We start from the raw sequence: 26040 nt of genomic DNA, 5'->3' as shown, positions 1-26040 counted from the left end.
GAACAGACCTTTAGAGAACAATACTAAGTCCGTATTATTTGGGCTTAGTCATCCATTTTTGGTGTTGTTCAGAAACAAAATCTAAGCCATGACAAGATGGTGAGGGTGGGTAACCTTTCCGATCTTCCTTCCAGTCCACTTTGAACCACAGCAGGTCTTTCACTCCTCTTGAAAATTATTCATCTATCCATCTCCTATGCTCCTGAAAACATGAACTGATCTCTTACAAAAGGAAATCCATAGGACTGCAAAGAGATTTCAGTCTTTAAAATGGTTATTTTATTTTCTTGAGTTTGAAACGTTAGACAAATATTTCCAACTCTGGCATTTAGTTTTGATACACTAAATCCTGCAATTTGTAGTTACTCAGTACATTCCCCTCCCTACACACAGCAGAAATACCATACATTAGCTCTTTTAGTCTCTTAGCACCAAGAGTTTGATTTTGTGTCTTTCACAAGTCAACTATTAAACACAAACTGCTCAGACCAGCCAAGTTTTCCTGTTTGTGTGACATGGTGGTGTCCTACTGCAGCACAGCTTCAACATGCCATCCTTCTTTATCCTGACTCTGCAGTTCCTTTCACTGAAGTCATTGGTGACACCAAAATTTGGCAATTATTAGCCCAACTAGGTCTTATTTCAGCAACATACTTAACAACCTGCAGATGTCAAATATTTATTACTGGTTAATGAAGTTGAGCTTTTATTTTACAAAGCGATTTGTTTCTTCGAAATTAAGGGGAACTGGAGTTAAGAACTGTATTCAAAGTGTTTATACTGCTATTCACATTCAATAGTGAATAATTGCTGGAGTTGCTGATATGCTTGTGAAGACAACACAAGTTAAACGAACTTGTAACTTCCAAGGACAGGCTACTAATCCAGAAAAATTGGGATGCTAAATTCTCCAGCAATGCTCTTTTCCCCTGTTTCTCATTATTCCTAACAGATCAGACAACAAAAATGCTCTATGCTTTCAGATCTGTTGGGGAACACAGAACTGCTGCTATTGTATCGTTATTTCTACAGTCACCTGCACAAACTTTTACTATTTAATTTTTCTTATGTGGGTCTTTTTTTCCAGCATAGCTTCAGCAAAATAGAATGCCTCTGTAAACCCTGTCTGTGTCATGACAGGTTATGTAAACTTTTCAAGCTCTGAAAATAGCCATGCTATGAAGCAGAAATTATCTGAGAGTAAAAAAAAATCAAAATACAAAAGTACATTGCATATATTTTTTGATAGTGCAAGAAGAATCTGATCCTATGATTTGATGTCACCTTCCAGGAAAGCAGTTTTTAGTCTTATCTGTTGGGTAAATGAGCTTTCTCAGGTCGTTAGTATAGACTCAGTTATCTACATCTTCTAATCACATGATGTCTATGTGTTTATTAGGATCTACATCTTCAAAGCTTCAGCCACTTTCCACTGAAATCAAAAGGAGCCTTTCATCATGGTATGATGACATCAAGTTTGTCTGTGATCTTAAGTAGCTATGCTCCACCCTTGAGCTAAATCGTTAGAGATCAGTCTCAGTTTTTGCATTTACTTAGACTGTCTTGTGATTTCCTGTCAAGCAATTTACAGCAAAAGCTTGAACTTCCAGGGTCTCTCCCAAGTCTATAGATAGGCATCTAATATTGATAAAAACCCTGATTATGTTGTATATAGATTCCTGTACTATAAGGTCAGGGAATGACATTTTGATCATCTGGTCTGACCTCCAGACTGACACTGGCTGTAATACTCTCCTAAACAGTCTGAGTTACTAAATATACCGAAAGCATTGTCTTCTTGAAGTCTGTGTGGAAATCTCCACTTGGTTCAGGTTTCTTGTTTAACTACTGTTACTTACAGTCTGTCATCCTACATAAGACAAACTGTGAAGCTGACTGTTCACCAGAATGCAAATTAACTTTAAAAAGTTCTTTTTTTGGTAGATTTAGCCAATAAATGTTTTAACAGCCAGCCACTGAAAATACTGCAGCTAGGACCTAGCACACTAACACTACACAAATATCACCTCTGCAACTCTCAATTTTGCTGCTAAGACTATGAAAAAAATTCTAATTCCATGATTTTTGTACTGAGATTGTATTGCACCCATAATAACAACAACAAAAGACCTTTTACAGCACTTCTTCAGTTTGTATTAGGCAACTGCTGCTTATGGACAGATGGCTGGATGGATGCCCCATCCCTGGAAGGGTTCAAGGCCAGATCCTGGTCTAGTGGAAGGTGTCCCTTGGCAGGGGGGTTGGAACTTTCAGGTCCCTTCCAACTCAAACCGTTCTGTGAGTCTATGTTAGCAACCCAAACTATCAAATGAAATGCACAAACGAAAGGTACAAAAAGGTGGGATTCTTCAGCTTTTGGTTTAGTACCATTCACATTTCGGGGCTGGGGTGGGTGGAAGTCTCCCACAGTAAAATGTATTCCATGAATTCTGCCACTCACTTAAATCTACAATTAAATTATTTTTGCAGCTATTATACTACTTGAAGAGAATGTACTGGTGTTATATTAAACAAAAGTCAAATGTTAAGGCTTTTCTATAACTGACAAAAAATCAGTTCAAAGAATATTCATAAGAAGTCTGTTCCATGAAAAAAAGTCTTGAAATATTCTGAAGAGCCTATTTCATTTTAAAGAATAACTTGACAACGTATGGCCTGATCACCAAGGATGTTTAACACTGATGCCTCAAATGTATTATAATCTGCATTGCAGGGCACGTGCTGTTTCTTTACATTCAGTCCTGGGAATCCTGAATTTGACAAACGTTCAAGGATACTGAAACAGATGCAAGCAAGAGTTATCCGGAGAAATACTTGCCACAAAGATATGCTTTTAGATATAACATAGAACTTCATGAAAAAAGTCCTTGAATTAAAAAGAAAGATCATAAATGCTATGAGGTGAACAAGATTGGACAGCTTTATCTGCATAAAAGCTAGAGATCCTTTAAAGTGCACTTCATTGTGCAAGCCTATACTATCAAAATCATATTCTTCTGAGCAAAACTGCCTTCTGTTTTTGATAGTTTTCTACTAATTGCTCCACGTTTAGTAGAATTTTAAATGCTGTGAAACTGCAAATCCCCAGAAAAGCGATTCAGTGGGAACTCCTAATTAGTCTGTGGTAAGTGCAAAGGTATGGCCAAAAAACCCGCCTCCATGTGCAGTATTAAAAAAGTGGAAATTGTAGGCTGCCACCAGAGATGGACACAGAGACAAAACTGATAAGATAAATGAGATGAAACAGTCATAAAAACCAATACTGAATAATCTGATGCCAGCTTTCAAGTTATTATTTAAAAGGCACAGATGTTAGAGTCACATTTTAGTTTGCTGTTCATGTACATACTGAATTATTTTGCACTTTTGCATTAGTACACATTAGGCAAAAAACTGTCTCTAATATATTAGATGAAATGCACTTTAGGGGGAGCTTTCCCCCCTTCAATCTGTTGACTGCTCTTTTAATCATAAAACGCTTGGGCATGAGATCCAATCAACACTAAGGCTGCGCTAGCAAGTGACAAATCATCTCACTTCAGAAAATTATTAATCTTAGTGGCGCTGTGCTTGTGTGCTGTGATTTACTGAGAACAAAATAACCTCACAATGCTCAATTTAAAATTGGATACCAGTTTTGAATAATGGCACACATTTACTGATGTGATAAAGCAATTGACTAGTGAGGATTCATTTGTTACAGGGGAAAAGCTGTACTATCAGAGATCAGATTGATGAATATAATATTGAAATATTTTTAGCACAGTAAAATGCCTACAAATTCTTCTTTTGGGGAAAGGCAGCTGGAGCAATTAAATCCTTGCCAAGATCAGGTGACTTTAAATTAGGTCATCTGCCTTACATGCCATTACTTTACCAAAAACAGTGACAGGCTCTACATCAAGGCCAAATAATAAAACATCAACACATTATTTCCCTTCTTCACCTCACCTGCTTTCCTGCAAAAGATGTCCATGGTTTCTATTGCACAGCTGTAAAGCACAGCATGCTCGGGTATTGCTGCTTCAGCCTAACCTACCCTCTAAGGGACACCGACCCACATGTCACAACCATTTTATCTTTTGGTGAAATTCAGCCCTGGACAGACCAGAAGTCTGGAGGCAGCCTGCGTAGTTACTAACCAGACTAATCTGATCTATATTCTGCCTGAATCTAATATTACAGTTTTCCATTTTTCATATAATTAATTGTATTACATAATAAGTTATAATCTTTACATTATAAATTTCTCTCATCATTGACATCTACTAAGAATAAGCGTAGTGAATACAGAAAAAAGTGAGTTTTACCTGCATTCTGTAGAAATCTATACCAGTCAAATGTTTCACTGGGTGTAGTCTTAATTCCTGTGTTGAAAAGAAAGAGAAACATAACACATTTGATTCATCCCATATTTGATTGCCCTAAGAAAAGAGTATTTTTGTCAAGCACACTGAATTCATATACAGCTGTTCCCATCTCAAGCTCTTCTCGTCCCAACCATATCAGGTTGTCTGCACAATCCTTCCACACCCATCAGATTGAAATTCAATTGAAAGTTCTGCACAATCACACGGTGTGTGAACTTCGTTAGCAACCCTGGGAATTCAGATCAGTTACACCATGCTGAAATTGGCCTTTTAAAATCTACACACGAGGTAATATTATCTGAGCAAGCACATTTTTCCAAAACAGATACAAGTCAGCTAAGACTCAATCCTTAATGTAAAAGAAAGTAAATGCAATTTATATCAAAATTAAACATTAATCTAAACTGAATATAAATTTATTTGTTTTCCCTTATGTTAAAGACTAATTATTTTACTAATGGAACTATTTTATTAATGTATTTAATCTCTTAGTTAACTATTACCTCACAAAGGGCTTAAATATACACTAAATATGGGCTAAATAAACCTCACAATGAATTACTTCAACATAGCAGTTTTGAAAATAATTTTACTTCCTTTGAAAGTGAAATACATGCAACAGAATGAGGTTTGGAGTCTGCAGAGAGTTATTTTTAGATAAATAAAATCAGGAGCTGTAGCTTAAGTAATCACATCTAAAATGCTGAGGTTGGCATTCCCTAGACTACTCACTTAAGTAATACACTTTGGATTAGATACTTGTTGGATGTCATTAATCTGGGAAGTCAAAGCATTTAAAGGAATTTGGAGTGTCAGAGAATAATCAGTCAGCATCAAAATTTCCATTTTGCATTGAAAGCTCAGTGTTTCCATAGGTGTTACCTTACCTTTCAGGTTCCTACTGTAACATCTGCAAAAACTTTTTTTAAAAGCACAAAATGAGTTGAAAATTTAGGCTAAGAGACTGAAGTACTGCCTCAATTAATGTCAACAGCAAAAAACTCAGTTTCTGTGGAGCCAAGACTTCAAACCCCATAGCCATTTAAGCAAAGTATTACTGGGTCAAAGAAGGTAGATACATAAACACACAAGTACTAAACACATGATTCAAATAAACTGAATGCCTTAATGGATATTTCAAAACTCTCACCTTGAGTTTGGACATATATTTTCTTTCTTGCATCTGGCTTTAAAGAAAAGGAGAAGAAAAGTAACTTTCGTGGTTCACCATAAAAGACCTGTTCAATCATAAAAAAACCCCAGACAATATAATAAAATGCACATTGGCATGATTTTGACTATTAAAAAATCAAAATGGACTATTAGAAAGATGCATTTAAGTAACATCAAAACCCGACAGCATGGTAAATTACATTCACTATGAGCACGTACTGCATCAATGAATTTTGCATTGTCAGTTTTGCAATTAACACTATTACCAAGTTAGTACAAATGTATTTTTTAGTTTATGTATGTATTCTTTGTTACAATCATTAACTTGTTTATTGCATAGAGAAAATATTTTCCTCGAATAGAAAGATTTTCCCCTACAGAACAGCCCTTGTGCCCAAAAAATTTTAGTCCTGAAAGAAAAATCATAGCTGGTTTCGAAACCACATTCTAAATTTATGTATAATAGAATTGTTACACACATCAGGCATGAAACAAACACCATTTACCTCTAACCTTTTAAAAAACTGCTGTCAAATACATCTAGACTTGTCCATACAGGAAAACTGGCCAGTAGTAGTAATTGCAGAATATTCTCAAATAAAAATTGCACAAGAAATTATTTTAAAATAGCTATAGTATAAAAGATAATTACTACACTACCAAAGTTATTCCTGAAGTGCTACTATGCTAATTATTTAATTTAGGCTAGTAAATAAGCAAGTTGCTATTTAAATATCTTTCTATAACTCCAACAATGAATTTGTGAAACACATTTTTTTCACAAAAACATCAAAATATTCGTGGAATCTTTCCACACTGAACAAAACCCAAACCCAACACTCCTGCAAACAGAGTTTCTTGAGCTCAAAGTATTTGCAAAGCTTTGTGTTCAGCCAGTCCCTACCTGTTCTAAAAGCACTGGTTGCAATGCCTGTAGAGTCAGGTAAGGAAGGTGTTACTCAACTGGTGTAATCTCCAAGAGATTTGCTCAATATAACCATAAATGTTTCAGTTTGAAATTACATTCTTTCAAGAACTTCAGCTAATGCTATTGCTTAATTTAACATCATAGCATCAGGAAACTAACAACCTTCTTTAGAGCACCAGCCTTTGCTATCTTGAGCATAAATCCTGCCTCCTTTTGGGTGCCAATTTCATTGTGTAGGCACAGGCATAGCAGGCTGCAGCTCTCCCAATCACTGACTATTTGCCTGCCATGGCTCTTTCTAAAGTGCAGATGGAAAAAGGACTATGAGGTTGCCCCTCCAACCATTCCACTTTCAAATGGTGGAATATACTGGTGATACACCACTGAACTCATCAAGCTAAACACTGGTATACACGTTTGCCTCTTAATGTGGAAAGTTGCTGGAATAACATAGCCAGAGTTAACCAAGGCAGAGCATCGCGCATGGCAGTGCATCATGTCAAGCTGCACTTTAGTCCTCCCTTCTCCTCTCCCACCCCACGCCATCCTTAACAGATTCACCTGCAGGGCAATGACTTGAAGGCACGAAGAGAACTTGTATTAGAAGACCAAGAATTAATGTAGAAACAAACTATTAAGCAATCAATTCCTGAACCAGTCAGCTCAGGAAATAAGAAGCCAAGGAACCAATTTTTTTTTTTTTTTAACTTGCAAACATTTTGGTTTTCCCCTATCGCTCCTATGTGATTGCCCTTCCAGTCCACTGCCCAGTCATAAGTATTTTAGTTATTAAAAATGAACTGGTAAAATAAATGGACAGAAAAGAGGTCATAAGAAAAGTGAATAGTCATCAACAACATCCCTGCTGTTCACAGATGGGAAGGAGGCGGTTTCTGAGAATCAAGCGTGAATTAACTAAGTCACAAAAACTATGTGAACAAGCAGTAAATCCACACATAAACTCAGAGACAACTAAGAATATTCTATGGACTTTATCTTCCAAAAGCTATATGAACCTTTGTGTTCAAAGCATTTAAAAATAAGAAAAAAATGGTTGAATAGGTTATTTTATTACTTACCTTTTCTTGATCCTTCTCTTACCTATGAATAAGTAGCATTTTAAATTATATTGGATCTTCCAATCCTTAAAAAAGCCTTGCAAACAATGGAGACAGCATTGCAAGCTGGAGGCCAACCTTAGAATTTAAATTTTCAGTACAAGTAGGATAGCTGAAATTCATTGCTAGGACTTGGACGCAGCAAAACATAAGGTGGAAAAAAGCAGATGGGGCAGAAAGCAGCTTAAGCCAGCCTTGCCTCCCCCGCTGAGATGCTGCACAGCTCTGCCTCAGACTCTGGTGGGTGAAGATAGGCTTTTAGTTCCCTAAACCCCCTAAGTTTCAAAAATAAGCTCAAGTTAGGTATCTGGTTTCATGCTCTGCTGCATCTCTAATGGCTTATGGTGAGTAAAGATAATCCTGCCAGGGCTTGGATCATCAAGGAGAAAGTAGCAGAAATACAATGTAACAGAGCATACAGATGTATTCACATTTTATAGATCAATTTTCCTGTTATGTTCTTTATTTTAAAGAGAGAGTCTTCAGGAGAATGGAAGAATAAAATTGAATGTTAATAAAACGATCTTAGGTAATTCTTATGCACCAGTTTTACACTACTGAAGTAAAACACTGACTGTACGCACAAGATCTTTTACAGCACTTCAAACTCACTTGGAATACAGATGATTACAAATGCTGTATTATGTATTTCATAATTAAAGATAATTTATCCAATGTAATAGAAAATACTTTTGCCGGAACACACAGCCCTTGAGCACAGTGCAATTGCTTACATGGTCATAATTTAAATTCTTAATTGACTGTAACTAATAAAGCACACAGAGGAATAATGACTTTCACATTACTGTGAGTTAATATGTACAAAGCGTTAATATTCTGTGACCTAGGTATGGAAAGATGTATCTATATTCTTCACTGTTTGAACATGAATGTGTGGCATTTGCTCTCACCCTTTACATGAAGATACATCTAGAAAAAGAACTCAAACCCCCAGCATCTAAGATACAGGTCAGCAGGTGGTATTTCAGTTTAGGACTTGACAGACTTGCCTCCAACTCCCTGTCTGCCCTAGACCTTCTCCAAAACACCAAGTGAGTCTCATAGGCCTGAAGCACAATGGTGTTTATGCAAAATCAATCAAAGTTCAGTACTAAAAAACATTTGAAGTGCTGATTTCAAAAGGATTTCAAAGTTCAAGTTTGTTTCTCCTCCTTATACTCTATTACTTTTGCATTTTTCTTGCATAAGATCTATTACAGGAGCTGTGCCCTCTCATGTTTACTACAATGAACTTCATTATGGGTAGCTATTAAAAACAAGTTATATTTGTAATGTAAAATCCAGATCCTATGTCTGCTCATGTATCCTTTTAATGCAAATAGATTAAAAAAAAAAAATCAATTCATGCTGAAACAAAGTATTGAATATTAAATTGTTCTGTTGTGCAAGCTCCATTCTGATTTTTTTTTTCTTAGGTGAGGGTGTATTAATGATTATATTATAATGCAAATCAAAACTGGAAAGATACAAAGCAGTTTCTACTTTTTGCATTTACTGTTCAGCTTCAGCTGATGTTTTACAAGATGAGGTGAGTGAAGCTAACAGCTCGCTGCAGCTGGAAGAGGGTGGTCCTGCCTTGCTCCTTCTGTCCCAGTGTGTTGCTCCTTACTGTCAGCCAAATTGTTCCTGCTTCCCCTTCACTGGATCTGGTGCTCACTGCAGTTCTCTATGATCCAGTACAAGTCCTTTTCCAGCTAACTTGTTAAGTAGCTAACCTTGCACAGAAAATCAGCTGTACTAACGAACTAGATTGGCGAGCCCTGCTACCTGGTGTGGAGTGTTTCACAGATCACCAGTGCCGCCTGACACCATCCAAAAGCATTCCTTGTAGTCAAATGACTTGGCAGCTCTTCATGGTCTTCGGAAACCAGGATTGAGCATTGTTTACTTCAAGGATTTGTCTCAATTTTCTCCACTGGGAGTCTGCCATCAACTCAACCATGTAAGGGTGAAAACATTGACCCAGTCTATTTTCAAACAGGAGCATCAGATACTAAAAATAATTGCACTGAAGGTCTGAACTAGACTTGCAATACAGCAGATGCAAGGTACCTACTAAATGAAGAGAAAGAGAGCGAACCGTTATTGCTCTCATTTCTTTGCTGGCTAAATGGTCTCCTTCAAATACATTGCCAAATGTATTTAAACACCATACCGTTGGAGGAAAATAATTTTATTCGGTATTTTTCCATATATCATTCAGCACAGTGTGTTTTGTTTTGTTTTGAGAAGGAGATATGAGCTTAAAGTAAAGTAAGTGCTACTTGTGTGCTACATATCCCTCAAGGCCTGGTCAACATGGCTGTGTATCATATATTGCTGGGCTTAGCATAACTTCAATTTTACCTCTGCAGTTCACCTTAAGAAGTTCATTCTATTTCCAGTGTTGACAAAACAAGTATTTTCAAATTATTCTTCCAAATACTTTACTGTAAGCAAAGATGTTTAGTGGAATTTTGGCAACATGAAGTTTTTTAAACGATGCAAAAGAAACAATACATGCATATGGCATCAGAAGAGACTTGATAACAGCAGCAATGATTAATTTTAAATGTTACAGAGAAGCACTTCCTAAATGGCTGTATACTCTTTTCAAATATTAAACAGCTTCTAAATGTTACATCTATTTGACCTGTTCAAGTACATAAATATGAAATTATTTCTCTGAAAGTAAAACAAGGAATAGAGAATACGAAGATTATTGCAATTCTCTAGCGTTATTTATAGCGTTACTTAGAAAACATTTCAGGAGAATGCATAGTTGCTGATACTTTTAAGTGTCACCGTATTAATACAAACATACCCACTCCGCTGCTGCCAGTTCCTTCATTTTCACCGTGAAAGCCACTGCAAACCTAGTTAAACAGACAAAAATAGTTGGGATCATCTGCTAAAAGTGTTTAAACATAAACCTGGAAAAGTACTTCAGAAAAAACATTTCTAAAAACAAAGAGCAGAGGCTTATAAAAATGATTATGGATGGAAAGACAGAAAGCAGGTTTTCTATTTGTTTTGCCAGAAAATACTGGTTAAACAAACGGTATCTCTTCGGGCTTTACAGCTGGAGGCTCTTGGGGAGTTAAAGCGAGGACTTCTTACCAATTAATGGGAACATCTCCCAGTTTATCTCGATTAATATGTACTGCTGCAGTAGTGAGTGAGCATTGCTGTTTCTAGATCACTGCAAGCTGCAACAGCCCTCCTCACAACCAGAAAGGTGGGTAAGAAAGGGCCTCAAGCCCAGTTAGTTTCATACCATTGTTGTTTGACAATACACAGTCCCACTGTTTGCAACTCATTGCAACAGAGTTTAATTCAGACAAGCAGATGGATTTTTCTAAACCTTTCCCCAATGTTCTGTGTTTATTTCTAAGTAGCAAAAGCTTTCAATGAGTAACAAACATCTGAGAGACCAAAACATTATTCTTCAGGAAAAATATCAGAATTAAGTACACTAAAAAAAAGAAGAAAGATGACCCAGTGACTAGGCTTTGACTCTGGAATGTCACAGACCTGGGACGCTCAGCTCCATAGCTCTGAATGTTAGGCACATGCAGTGGAGATGAAATCAGCAATGCTGAGTTGAGACACCTGATATTCCTTTATAATAAATGGTGAAGGTGCCCAGAAATGAGATTTACCACAGCCATCGTTTCAGGCAGAGACTGTTACACTAGCCAGACTTAATACTGACAGAAGCGCATTTTGATTGTTGTCTGGTTCAGACTTTTCTTTGTTAGCAGAAGGGAGTTTAAATGAAAGAACTGTAGAATAGCATACGAACACCATCTACTCCTCCTCTGTGAAGTATATAAATCATAATGCCAAAGTAAGCAAACAAAAGTGTATTTGAATAATGTAATGGTTAGGATTTTCATCTGGGAGGTAGAAGACAACTAACTCTATTCCCAAGTCTCTTCCCGCTTTTTCCCTTAAGGCTGTTTATAATGGCTCATCAGGACTTGTACTTCCACATAACAGGAAAGTTACGTCAGAGACCATTTAAAAGCAGCATTGATACAAACAGTTCTCATTTTTGGGTGTCCCATCACAAGAGGGACTTCAGCCACAGAAGTCTGATTTCTAAACATACTAGATAAACAAGTTATTCTTACTGGGCACTTGGTGTAATACCAAGAAGTCACATGAGATATTTTTATGGGGTCAGAGTTAATAAAGAATCCCTTTTCAGAAGAGGTCTTAAAAACATGCTGGGCTTTAATGTAGCATTTAAGTTGTGATGAAATATAAGCACATGCTTTTGACTTTCTTAAATGGAACGTTCGTGTTAACTGGAACCACAAACGGGATCATTTCTTAAGTCCATCAGTCCTTTGGCATAGAAATGTTTGAACATCTCCCTCATATGGGACATAATGTGTCTGCTCAGCAAAATTCCCTTTTTTTAATTGCTTTTAGAGATACTGAATGTAAAACAGAGGTTATCACATTACACATATGATTTGGTGGGGGTTTTATAATAGAATTAATGTAATCTTTCTGCCCTGAGCCAACCCTATGACATCTCAATGGTTAGAGATGAAGCACATTGCTAAGTCACAACCAGAACAGTGGTTTTCCACTAGAGACGTTATGTTATAATTTGAGGAGATGAAATCACAATCATTCATTAGAAGTCACATAAATGCTGAATTACAACTCCTACTTGAAACCTTATTCCCACACATTTGTTTTGTAGTATCTGCTTTATGGTACTACAATGAATTTCACATACACAACTTGACAGGTTTAAGGTTATTAAAGCCTTTGCAAATGCTTGTTTTGTCAAGTTGCACATGCTCCCTTTCCAGTTTTTGCAATTATACTTCCAATACATCACATTAACAAGCAGAAAAAACAGTTGCTCCTAAGTCTACAAAATACTGTTTAATAGAAAAAAATACCCTAGAGGAGTACAACCACCATTTAGAGGTATTTGATTAAAAATGAAACACTCATTATAAAGACAGACAGTGTTCAATACTTTGTTTTATGGAATGTGGTGGTATATTGTACTGGACTAGTAATCTACAATTCATGATACTTTCTGCCTAGAACCCTGAAATCAATAAAGGAAAAAAAATAATCAATGTTTCTTTTAATAACTATGCAATGAATAATACTAGTGATAATACTGGAGAAAAAATCCATTCAGAATAACTTCTAGAAAACTGAATTGCTTTTTCTGTAGCAGAGAAAATACTATGAACTGCAAAAGGGTGCAGCAATATATTTTGAAATATCATAGGAAATCCAAGCTACTAAACTATATTTCAAGTTACTAACTTAATTATCATCAAAAAAACATTCAATAAAGCTGGTTTTGCATAACCAATACTAGCTATATTTGTGACAGATCATATTTTAAATATAAAACTGGATCAAATGGGCAGTCAGATTCTGGGTTTTATATACTTTGCATTTTGCACAGTGCTGAAATTTAGCTAACATATTGGATACCTTTCCTCCCTTTCTTCAGAGCTGTTTAAAAAGTAACTTCTGATTATTTGATAACAAAAGTAAACAAGTATATAAATTTTGTTTTGAATGGGTCCTGAAGTTGCTTTTCAACTACAAATCACACTAAGATGTAAGAACATGCCCTAATGATTTTTCAATGAGTGTGATTAAGTGCTGTCTTTAAAATCTGTTTACCTACCACATTTTATAGGGCACTATAGACAGAACAGCCTATCTATGCCAGTGTTGTTAGCTAATGATAGCTAGAACATGCAGTGGTATTAGCAAAGATAAAACTACAAGATACAAGCCTGCTGCAGATTCTGTATGCGTTTCCTCATTGCTAACATCAGCCAAACTCCATACCGCCGTATCTGGACCACTGCAGTTATCTGCCTTAGCTAGAACGCTGTGATGGATGAGCAGAGATAGTATCCTCAGCAAGCTCTGTTCAGCAAGGTATTTAAGCTCTCCTAGAGTAAGTATGCAAACAGTAGCACTGGATTTGATAAGATGTTCCAGATGCTTAATCTTTATTTATGGAGAGCTCGGTTCTGGAGTGATGACTCTTCAGAGTACTCAAATCACCAGCTCAGGCACAGTATAGCTCCATGAGGCTGAGTGACCTGCTGTAGCAACTTACTGCCACCAAAAAACCCTCTTTCTCCTATCCTTCCACAAGCTGACTTTTCTTACTGAAGGCGTAGAAAATTAACTTGGGGAAGGGAAAAAAAAAAAAAAGCAGGCTAATTTTACACCATTTAGTGAGTTAAACCTGCTCAGCAAGCAGTCCAATGGTGGCACTGGATGGATGGATCACAGCCACAAACAAGAGAAAGGAGAGGGAGGGGAAGAGAGGTAGCAGTGGAGCCATCCCTGCTGTCAGTGAGCTATTACGCTATCTTGGTAAGCTTTAAACTATTGATTAAAATTAATTTCACCCATCGGAAGCTTTACACACATAAAATGCTTTCATTTCCAATAAGAAAAGGGCTTACTGGCCCACCATGGATGTGATCAAATGCTGCTGAAGACAACAGACCTTTGGATCAAGCAGAAAGAAACTTCTCTTCTGGGGATGTTAAAACAATGAGAAAAGCTGCAAAAACCTTTTTGATTTTCAGTCATTTTCTCCAATTTCTGATCAGTTCTTGAACTACATTTGATGGTTACATTGACATGTCACTAGAGCTTTTCCAGACTTTAAAACACCCTGAAAATACTCTCTTGTTAATTCACTTCAAACGCTGAGCAAATTCACTGAAAGATTTTTTTCTCTGCTTTTCAGCAGCCTCTGCTTCTTTGTTCATGTATCTAGAGAAAGGATCACATTAGCAGGAAACAAAGAACAAAAGCTCTTTATACTTGAGTCTTCTGGTTTTCAGTCAAGCACTCTGTCCACAAGCTAAATGTGAGGCCTCTGACAACAGGTTTGATTCTTTGATGCAACCGGACAAGGTTTGATTCTTTGATGCAACTGGACAAATGACAGTTACTTTTATTTGTTGTCTCACTTAAGTCCAACTGCTGGGCACCTTGGTCTGTATGTGCAGATAGCACTTAATGCATAAAGTGTGTCAGTTCCAATACAGAATATTTTATGTGTTTGAATGTATGTTACATAAACTAGAATTCACTAAGAAACAGATGTTTAAAAAAACCAACAAAACAAACCACAACAACTTGGAGCAAAATCTAGCACTTCCAGCACACAGCCTTGGCAAATGGGGTCCAACCTTGTTTACGCTAATAATATTACCACAGTAAGATTTAATGAGAATATTCAAACCTTCACCACTAACAAAGATTTGCTATTTAAATAATCATATCTCCACCACTAACTCACCATTAACCACCTCTACTACTAAAGAGTCCCTATTTAAATACCAAATACCAGTTATTTCAGGGACAGGATAGTTCTGTACAAATGAGAACTGTATCGATATTGTTGGAGATACTTAGATGTGCGTTTCTTTACCTAAACCTCTGCAGACATAAACAGTCTAAAATAATTTTGATAAGAAATTAAAACTCGATTGCATAAAACTGTATCCATTACAAACACATCAGCTAAACCACAGTCAAGTTGCTACAGTCCACAGTTTTACCAGCCATCAAAGGCTGTCTTTAGAATGTCTACCTGTAAAGTAGATCATTCTACAAAGCAACATCCTGCCAAATCCCAGGTTAAGTATTCTTGCTATTATTCTTCTCATTACTTTTACCTGCCTTAGAATTTTATATCCTCATCACATGCATAGTTCTATTACTCAAGAAAAGAGTTATGATTCAGTAGACAAAGGACAGGATCAGTTAGCAAAAGCACAGATTTCATTAGCTTTTCCTGGGGTTTGAGTCTTTCTGAAACTTCACAGCCCAAGAGACCAAGTTTCAGCACAACCTCTGCCAACTATTCCACGGACAAGTACGATGAAATGATTGTAACAAAGGAAATATAAAATTAATAGACTGCACACAGACTATATTTTATGAAGAAACTGTCCTACTTCCATCACTGAATCATAAAACAACATGTAAAGATCATAGGGATTTCAAGTAGCCTATCCTTTGTCTACTGGCCTACACATTTCCCAGTTATTCCAAGCACTTATGAACAGTTTGTAAAAGATCTGCCATTACAAAAAATGAAATGATAAAATATAACATATAAATGAAAAATAGATCTTTCACACATGCTTTTACCTGGCTTCTCCTAGCACTGCTCCCATTACCCGATGTTTCTCTTCACATTTGATATCTTCATTTACATCTGTCCCACCAAAGATGATCCCAAAAGGAATTCTGCTACCTGCAAAGCAATGACTACAATGAGAAGCTGACCAACATGTAAAGGTAATGACTAGAAGGCGACATTAAGAGTGAAAAAGTATATCAATAACGCTGTACCACGATGTAAGCAAAAGCCTTTGAAACAGAAACCTGGAGAAACTTTAATTTTTACGGTTTTGGCACTGAAAAAACTCATGCAATAACTATGCACTTTAACAGCATGTCAGTGCTGTGTAGCTATGAGCTTTTCTTTGCCTTTTCATGCTTAGTAAAAAAAAAAAAAGATCAATTATTTTCTACATTTGGCAGCCAACCAAACAGCATATATATTTTAAATGTTACTCAAATTTTAATCAGATTGCAAAATTTGGTCCCAGGTATCTAGCCTCAGTCACTCATTCACTGCCCCCTCAAACATTCCAATACAGTGGTTTGGGTAACCATCCTGCAGAGCTGGTTATTGAAATTATTTACTTATTTTAAATACTGACTTCTGAAGCCGATTTTACTGCTACAAAAAAATGTAGATGGAGCCACACCACTGAAAATGGTCACTGCATTATATAAGGCAGTATATGTGAGCCTGCAACCAAAAGATGGATCCGTGTTTATAACTGGCTGTTCCAAGACCTTCTGTGATCACCCAAGTTATGCAAGTTGTTTTAGGATGCCTTACAGTGCTCAGCACAGTAAGAGTACAGGAAGGCACACTGGATGTCTGACCTTATCAACATTCAAATTTTAGAGTACCAACAAAATCATATATATCCTAGTCATGCCTGCACTCTGGTAAAAGCCTAGTTTTGATACCTCAGAATAAACTCCTACTTGCTTAAGGGTAAAGGTACCAAAACAAGGTAGCGTAGCATTTCTATGCTAACAGTAGCTAGTCTGACACGGACAGGGCCAAAGACTACTTAGATAAAAATACAGAAACCAATATCAGTATAGCAGTGCAAGTTTCCTTTCTTATAGTATTTATTTTATTTGAGTCAGGTTATTTTAAGTAACTAACAAGTTACCAGTAATGTTTTCCCCTTAAACTAATCGAGAGAGCAGACAATAATGTTTACTGTTGATTGTTTCAGCACTAAAACCAATTAAGTGGTCAGTTTTACTCCACATTAAGCCAAGAAATAACAGCCTCATGGTGACTTAATTACTACGTGCAGAATACAGTTTTAACTTCCAAATGGGACTGCAGTTTTGAAAAGAAACAAGTCTCCAGTAAGACAGTCTACAAAGCCTGTTACTAAGGTGACCAATTTTGGGGATTTTGCAGATTTCTGTTAGCTGTAACAGACGAAACCGAAGTTTCCTTCTGACTGTGAACAAGAATAAGCAGTTAGACTGTGTTGCCACTACATGCTATGTACCAAGAAAGGCAGAAAATACGCTTTGTTTTTTCCCTTTTGCTGCGGATGGAAGGGGTGAGGGACCAAGGACTCACCTCAGCACTGGACCAACGAGCAGGGCACTAGAGGTTTCTGTGTTGATGGAGGCTCTTGCTTTTGAGAGATAATATAACTGACCTTGAATGTTCATGGCAGTGAAAACCACTGATGACATTTTCTATAGCTACCCACTGTGTCTCAGGGAGTGGAGGGAAAATGCTAGGCTAAATTCAGTGTACTCTCATAATTAAAATTCATTATTAAAAACAAGCACATAAGTAAATCTCAAAGCAAATGGGAAACAAAATAAATACGTTGATAAAGATACAAAATGTACTATATGTTTCACATTTATACTTTAAAATTAAATGAGCTGTAAGATGAGGCTTTATTAACGTTGCTAATTTCCTTAGTACTAAATGAAAGAACAATAAAAAGAATGAAAGACTAATTGCAATTCTGGTTGTTTAAAGACCTTCATTGGCATGTTTAGATATTATATACTAGTAATTGTAGGTGAAGTGAATTAATGTGCACTATCAAAGTACCACAGCACTAATTTTCAAGAGACTTTCTGTAATACCATATAAAATATATATTGCCTTTCTAATAAATAAAAAAGTAAATAATAATTTATATCATCTATAGCATGTGTTGCTCATACATCCCCAATCATGTATACAAAGTTTCCAGGACGAGGCCCAAAAGACTGGTAGTATGGTACTAATGGTCATATGACTGCAATCACTTTTAGGTAATTTCTTTTAGGTATTTCTTAATATAGGGTATGGAAAGATGAAATGTTACAAGAACCAGGAATGTCCTTTGAATCACTTTTTTTCCTCCAAGAAGTCTACAATAACTTTTACACTTTGACTAGGAACACCTCAGCAATACTACCTACTGTCTTGCTTTTCACAGATTTCTGTTTTATTTTTCTTTCAGTTATTGCAGACGCTTTTTGGAACAGTGTGACTCTGATTTATTTAAATTACTGAGCTTTTGTAAATCATTCAAGTATCAGGCTTTGCAGGTCACTTGGGATTTTGAAAAGCTAATAGCAACAGCATTCAGACAATGCTATGTTAGTCAAAACTGCAATAACGTTTTAACCAGATATTTAAAATCCAATCTTATATTTTGTTCCTTAGCAAAAAAAATAAAAGAGAGTTCTCAGGCCTTCCATAACCCTTTTTGAAAACAATTCTAGGTCCTGTCACAAAAACTTTCGCCCCTATATTCCAACAAGAGAAGCCTTAATACATATGTTAGCAGAGATCATCTTACAAAATTATTTGTACTCTGAAATCAGAGCTCCATTATAACAAAAGATGCACAAGCATGCCAGACATGAACAATTCAGGCTTTCTGAAAACCCACCAGCACAAACGGCACGGGGACTTCTGAAGTCTGACAACTAGCACAACAGAACTTACACTGAGAACCGATGACAGTATCAAATTATGTGCCTTTGTTCAAATGAGTAATTCGTACGATACAAAGGTGATCTCAAAAATGGATACCTGCTTGCAATTTCAGTAGGTGACAGTGGTTGTAATTCTGAAAGCTCGTACTTCCAGTGTATCATTAATGGCAGGCTAAAATTTTGTTCTACACGGCTAGATACAATAGAAAATTGTATTATTTGTTTGGTAACACTCTGTCCCCTGCATTTTAGCTGGCATGAACATCATCTCAGTTATATCATGTCCAAAAAACTCTGACTCATTTTTGAGCATAAAAAAATCAAATTAGCCTCTCTGCTTTCTTCTATTTGACCTCATCTGTACTTAGCCAAGCCATTGTCCTCTGAAAGAACACATTTGCTGAAAGTACCTTAATGTTAATATAATGCTCTTATCTTAATTTAAAGTACTAAATTATGAAATGCGCTATGTGCTTTAAAAGTACATTTATTTAGTTGTCTCCTCTCTGGATCAGATCTCCCACAGAGAAAGATTTTCACCATTTCAGAACATTTGTTGAAGTGGATAAACAGAACAAGTACATTACAGGTGGGTTTATACATTTATAGTAATTTATAACTGTTTGTATTTATTCTCTTTTGGTATCTTTTTAAGAGCTATTTTTATTGCAAAATAGAAAGAGGATTACCTTGCAGAAGTCTGCCTCCTTTATAAAGATGAATGGCCAAGGCTGCATCAAACTTCTCTGTGGAGGTCAGATTTGCTATTTCAGTTGGACTTTCATACATGAAGGCGTCTTTAAGAACACAGATGTGACCTGCAGCATGTAGATGACTCCTTCATTATTGGAACAAACAGAGAAAGAATAAAAAAAGATATTATTAATGTTGTAGGCGTGCCAGAACATTAAATGACCTTAATCAAAATGTTTTTCCTTAATAATTATTGCTCTGACATTTGCCTTTATACTAACTTTTTTTTCAAGGAACCATGGAGCTATTTACAAGGGGTTTTTTTCCTGGAAAATATTTGTTACCTTCACCGTTGTGAAGCCAATACACTTCCAAGCAACATAATCTGCATCCATTTTAAGGCCCAAGCCTACAAAGTATCAACATCACAGCTGGAAATCAGCAGAAGTGCAGCATGATCAGGATCCTTCCTGATCGGGCTTCAGTTAACAGGCTGAAAAGACTCCTTTTGAACAGAGTGTTAGACCTTGGTCTTAGAGGTTATCAGATTCTTGTTCTCAGGCCACCACATGAAGAAAGCACCAATATGTGCAGCTAGTCAGTGCTATTAAAAATACAGAACGTGCAAAAAAATGAATACATAAGTAAAACTGGAGAGTTGCAATTGTATTCCCTTTCTGTTTGATTGTGGGTTTGATTGCTAATCTTACATTACCCATTTGTAAAACAGGCACAGGATGATTAATTATAAGAAAAAAACTACACAAAAGTAATTACACAAATACTTTTACAGTCTTCTTTAAAAACTCAATCGCTAAAAAGAAAACAACAACCATCCCTATTCTAGTGTCACCTTACCCCTTCATCTTTAGAGGTTCCTCATACTTAAGCACAGATGCAAAGATTGCTGAAGTCAAGAAATGATTGATTACAGGGAGCTTTACTTTAGGCATTTCAGTGAGCTTTTAGTCTTTTCTTCTATACTCTAGGCTCGTAACTCCCACCACTAAAACCAGAATCAGTTATCAATGTTTCCAATGACATCAGCCAAAAAACATACAGGAGAAAATCTGAATTTTGACAGAAACTAGCACACTGTGTCTGCTGACATGTAGTGTTTACATTTTCAGTATTATGAAAAGACCACATGAATGTTTTCTGCTTATTACATACTGTTCCCGTTGATCTATTTCTCACAGTGTATTAATTGTTCTGGCATTAAAATCCTGCTAACTTAATAGCTTCTTGGATAATGTTGGTTCTTTCATTTCATGATCATTTCATATCCTCCCAAGGAATGTAATTTTCTGTCCTGCAGAAGTTAGTCATTACTGCAAAAATTGGTGCTAAAATGTTATAAAATGTCTTGAGGCCTTGGAAGGAACATATTAGTACTATCAGAAAGCTCCATTGGCGCTACATATGGTGCTGTATTTCTTCCTTATTCTAAAAAGAAACTCATTTCACTTTTAACTTCCCTGTTTGAAACAAGACCAATAAATTATAGTAAGTACTAATAAATAATATAATACAGCCAGATTGTAAGCTCCTTGTTTACACTGCTGAGCAATTATTTACATCAGTTGTCCCATGAACTTGTTCTGAGTACCTGCTCGCCTTCAGAAAGAGGCTCTCAATTTCTATCTAAATAATGATGCCCAAATCTCACAGCTGTGGAAAGAAAAATCTCTCGGGCAAATAGCTGCGATGCTCATGTGTGCATTCCATAATTTCACAGGTGCTCATTAAATAGTCTAGAAGAATTTTTCCCCATCAGTATTCCAATTACCATAAATCACTATCATGTACAAGCAGTATGTTTGCATATTACAATTAATTTGAAAAATAACTCTCTCAGGACATCAGGAATCAAAGAAACTCAGCTAGGATCTAACACATCTTTTTTAGAAAAAATAGTAGGAACAAGTATTTTTAATTTCCTCCACAGTTTTGACAGCTCCCAGTCTCACAGCTGAATGACAGATGATTCTGCAGTAAATAAAAAGGGACTCATTCAAGTATTCCAAGGGTCAGAAACTGTGGATTACCTCTATTACTTCAATATTTTTTTCAACATATGACGACTCAGGAGCATGTAAATTTAATATGTTACTAATATTTAATAATTAAAAATCGTATAATTTGCATTTAGCTTAAGAAGGAAAAATTATCAAATTATTCCCAGAATAATTCTAATTGCCAGACATAGAGGCGCCTTAATCCGATAAACGTACAATTGAATTCAATATGATTAGTCACAGGCTTCAGATTATTTGTATATATGGAAATATATGTGCATAAAAGCAATTGGGTAGTATTTAAGTACTGAAATTTACAATGATATTTTCATATTTTCCAAATGACTTTTGGTCTTTACAATGAAAAAAAAAGCAGACCAAGATTTCCACACATATGCTGTTATCAAGGAATATGATAATAGGGTGCTACAAAGCTATTGCAGGAGATTTTTCTTGAAGTCACAGATGTCCCTGAATCAAGGCAAGACAGAAGAGATACATTAACCAGATCTTTTCTCCTGGCAACTGGGTATTCACATTATTTTACCATTTCATAAACAAATACTTTCTGAATGAAAAATAAAAATGAACACATATCCTGGTCTCTGTGAATGTGAGAAAACACTGAAAATGCTAAATCTCAGGGCTACATTTTCTCTTTATCGCAGTTTTGCATGTAGCAGATAAATTTCCAAGTGTCTTAACAACCAGTGATTATTGCTTGGATCCAGGATTTGCCTTGCCCTGCCACATCTTTCCCTTCTGCTGAAACTCTGGAAATGGAAAGCCAAGGCCATTACTTGGGGGAACAATATTTCTAAAATGGAGTTTGGCTGTCAGATTCCAGATTGTGGGTGTTTTCCTAGTAACCAAACAGGGATAACTTCAGTCATTCAGAAGGTTTGAAAGATCATTTTTTAGAGTACATTATATTAGTCACTGCTTACACCAAGTTATTTATACATATCTGACTACTGGACAAAATATTTCCCAACCCCACTGTTTTTTTGTTGTATTTTTTTACACTCTTCGAAAATCATAGGTGTGTAAGTGAAACTTGTCAATCTATACTGTATGCAGAGAGATATTGCTAAAAGGTACAACCCTTTTCTAATCTTTATTAAAGATTTCTGTAAGAAAACATTTTTTCTCTAACACAACTGTGAAATACCAGGTGATGTTTTACAATGTTTCATTTTTTTATTTCCTACATTATTGATCACTACTTGTCACTCATCCTGGCTAGCAGTCTTCCTTCCTTCAACCTGAATCCACAGTTCACGGGTCTTCACATACACAAACAGTTCCATAGTTCCAATCGCAGCATGGCTAAAGCTAAGACACAAGAGAGTTAAAGGTATTCTTAGCTCTAAAGTATGACAGTTTTGAAATTATCTTTATCTTATGTGATGTCTTCCTCTCAAAAACATTTATGTTCTAATTTTCAACGGATACCACAATGGAATTAATTGCAGACAAAGAATGTTTGATTTCCAAAATGTTCCTGGTAGGTAGATACACTGGCACTTAAACAGCACAAAAAAAGGCTGCATCCAAAAATACTCTCCCTTTCCCTAGACTGTCTAGTCTGTAAAGCAGCTATGCATCAACTACTGTTAAATCTATACAGCACAATTCTAAACTTACTGAGTGAGCAGTCACTTCCACTGCCTTTTCTGAAGCTTGGCCAGAGCTGAATACTTGTAATTCCCACTGAAGCTGAATTACAAGAGCTGAAACCCTGCTTGATCTTCTCTGTTTTTTCATAAATTATCTTAATTTTCTTCATACTTATTAAAGTACTCTTGATTTTATTTCTCTAACTTATCCTTTAAACACCACAGACAAATTGTGTGGGCATGAATGAATAAAATCCACTGTGAATAAGAACAGAAATTAGCAACGAGTGAAAATGGGGAGAGAATCCTTCTGTCTCTATGTTCTGAAGTCACTAAGTATCCTTTGGAAGGACAAAATAACTGTGCAAAGTTTAACCCTGCCTTCTAAATAGGTCTAGCCGTGCAAAACACTTTGAGATGCAGCATACGCCAAGTGCAGGCCATGTAAATGACGGCATCCCGGCTCCAAAGGTAGATGATGAACACGTGCCTGGCAGCTGCCCTGCTCTGGGAACGGCCAGGCAAAGAGCAGCAGAACTTATCAGCACCTGTGCAAACTGATGTAGGCAGGTAAAAGATCTCTTATGATCTATCACGAAGAGAAGAGGATCCCCTGCTGTATGAGTGCTCTTCTGTGTGATTTTAACGGAGGCAGATAGGGTAAGACTAAACCAAAGAAAAGCTGGGGCTCAGAATTACTCCAATAAATGACTAAGCTGAAATATAATTGTAAAGAGGAATGATAACCATTACTGAATTCGTGGGTTTAATTCTCTTGCAGTTGATTACCTGGAGATTTACAGAGTGGCTATCTATCTCAACTGTCCCATTTCAAATGAGAACGAAATAATCTCTCCCCCTCCAAAAAAATTTACATACTGACATAATACTTCATCTAAATCTTTCTAATTAACCAATTAATTCAAGATTTCTATTCCTCCTTACCACCAAGCAATAAAAGATGAGCAGAACATTTCAAGGGGCAGAGAAGGTTCATATATTTTCTTTCCTAACACCCTCTTTGATCTCATTTCTAAGGCTGAAGAATGGCAGCCTAGCCAAAGGCTTTTGCTTAGTGTTTTATTCTCTACTCATTCCTCATATTTTTTAAGGTGATTAAAGATTATGCACACCAATATGAATAAAGCCCACAGCACATTCATTATATTGCTTGTTTTAGCAAGCTGATTTCTAGCCAAATTAGATTCTGGTATCTTTGTCACCAGTAACTTTAAACCCAGGAAATGAACATGTTATTTACGAAAAGATGAAGCAGTTATAGGAACAGCTGTAATACCATAAACATAGTATATCCAGTGATATTAAGCCATAAAACTAATCTGTGCTGGCAAGTGTCCAACCTGGAGACAACTTCATTCTTTCATTTATACCTAACCAAAAGTGCCATAGTTCGATATATTTAAAAAAAAAATACCGAAAAAATAAATTCATAAGCATGTATGCACATACAACTGAGGCAAAATATTAGCTGGAATATACATTTTCTGTGTATTAACACATACGCTACAGAGGTTACCATATGCAGTTAACCTCAGGTATGGCAGATTAGTGTGAGAAGTGACACGTCCAAGCCTTTGGCTATAGACACTGATTTTTATTGGTTTTTAATGGCATAAAGTCTTAAGAAAACCCGTATTAGATGGAAGTATCTGTTTAGGATGGTTTTAGTGATAGCTGTCACCTGACTAGCCTTTTAGTCAGGAAGACAGATTTAATTGCTAGCTAATACTTTTTATCCTGATCAGACTTCTTTTTTTTTCCTGAACGGGCTCGTTTATATTACTACTATAAATAACATTTGTAGTAGGTGATAAGATAGCAACTAAACATTACATAAGTCACTACTTGCAAACACTATTTCTGTTAGAATCCTTTATCATAAACGTGAATTAAACTGACCTTTCACTCTTTATTTTCTTTCTGTTTGAAGGTCTATGTGCATGAGAAAGCAGCATCCACTTTGTACAAGGTACGCCTATAAATCAACAGGATGCTACAGCAAGTCAGCGTACTCTACACAGATCACTGCAGCTATGTTCACAGAGCTGCAAATGATCGCGTTGGCAGATGGTTTATCGTATTACCATGTTAACCATGCTGTTGCATCTCACCAAGCCTATGCCCTCTTTCATACTAAAACACATTATCTTAGGCCACCTTGCAAGAGTCACAGCTGGGGAAGGCTAACCACAACTGCTGGTTACTGTGACTCCCGTAAAAACACTTTGCTAAACCAGTGTCTCTTGATGCAGTATGCTCCCATGACCACAATCAGCCTCGGTGTAGTTAAAAGACAATTTGAAATAATATCTATACTTTTGTTTGTCTGGTTTATTCAGGCTTAGCTTAACTAGAAATAATGTAAAACCTGCTTTCCACTAGATTACCTCTGAATGATTCCACAGTCTAAATGTTTGTCCAGCTTTACTCAAAGCTGAAGATGAAGGTAAGTGAATATTTAATTTGCAAAGGTAGAAGAAATAATCTGATGGAGGAAGAATAAGCATTGATGTCCCCAAGAATAACAAGTTTTGTATTATCCAGTGAGAGCAAAAGTAAGAGATGAAAGGAAACGCTGGATGCCACACAAACCACCACACGTAAACTCTGTGCTGACACATACAGGCATAAAAACATGTATTATAATGTATTTGGGTTATGTCAACATTTTATTAATAATTATTGTTTTAAAACACAGAAAACTTTCTCTGGTCCAGCTTTCTCTGGTCTTCATGCTCCATTTGTTTGTATCTTCGCTGCCTGTATGAGTGACACAAGGCGGCAGGTATGTTCTGCCTTCCCGTACAGCAGTCTTGCACAAAACTAAGACTGAACTTGGCGCGACACGAGTGTGAAAAGCTAAACAATGTCAGGGCACTATTTCTATCTATGCATAACCTTAACAGTGTGCGAATGCGCAGATCAAGGTTGGGCAAAAACTTGCAATGATTAGGCTACCCTGCGACATTTCTAAGAAAAACAGCTGCA

The 26040-nt window shown here is 36.4% G+C and overlaps 1 protein-coding gene across 2 annotated transcripts in view; it reads right to left on the bottom strand.

Annotated features, from left to right (window-relative positions):
- GLT1D1 (glycosyltransferase 1 domain containing 1) overlaps window positions 1-26040 on the bottom strand; it is a 58117-nt gene that overhangs the window by 30866 nt on the left and 1211 nt on the right. For both annotated transcript variants that reach the window (XM_055711265.1, XM_055711272.1), the window contains exons 2-6: window positions 19391-19539; window positions 15795-15900; window positions 10435-10486; window positions 5542-5578; window positions 4332-4388 (exon numbers count right to left, since the gene is read on the bottom strand). In XM_055711265.1, coding sequence (XP_055567240.1) covers window positions 4332-4388; window positions 5542-5578; window positions 10435-10486; window positions 15795-15900; window positions 19391-19539 — 401 coding nt within the window. The remainder of the gene's footprint in view (window positions 1-4331; window positions 4389-5541; window positions 5579-10434; window positions 10487-15794; window positions 15901-19390; window positions 19540-26040) is intronic.

This window comes from Falco cherrug, chromosome 1 (assembly GCF_023634085.1).
Source record: "Falco cherrug isolate bFalChe1 chromosome 1, bFalChe1.pri, whole genome shotgun sequence".
In the NCBI taxonomy this organism is placed as follows: Eukaryota; Metazoa; Chordata; class Aves; order Falconiformes; family Falconidae; genus Falco; species Falco cherrug.
The sequence above is the reverse complement of the archived record's forward strand: the minus strand, read 5'-3'. Positions and strand labels throughout refer to the sequence as shown.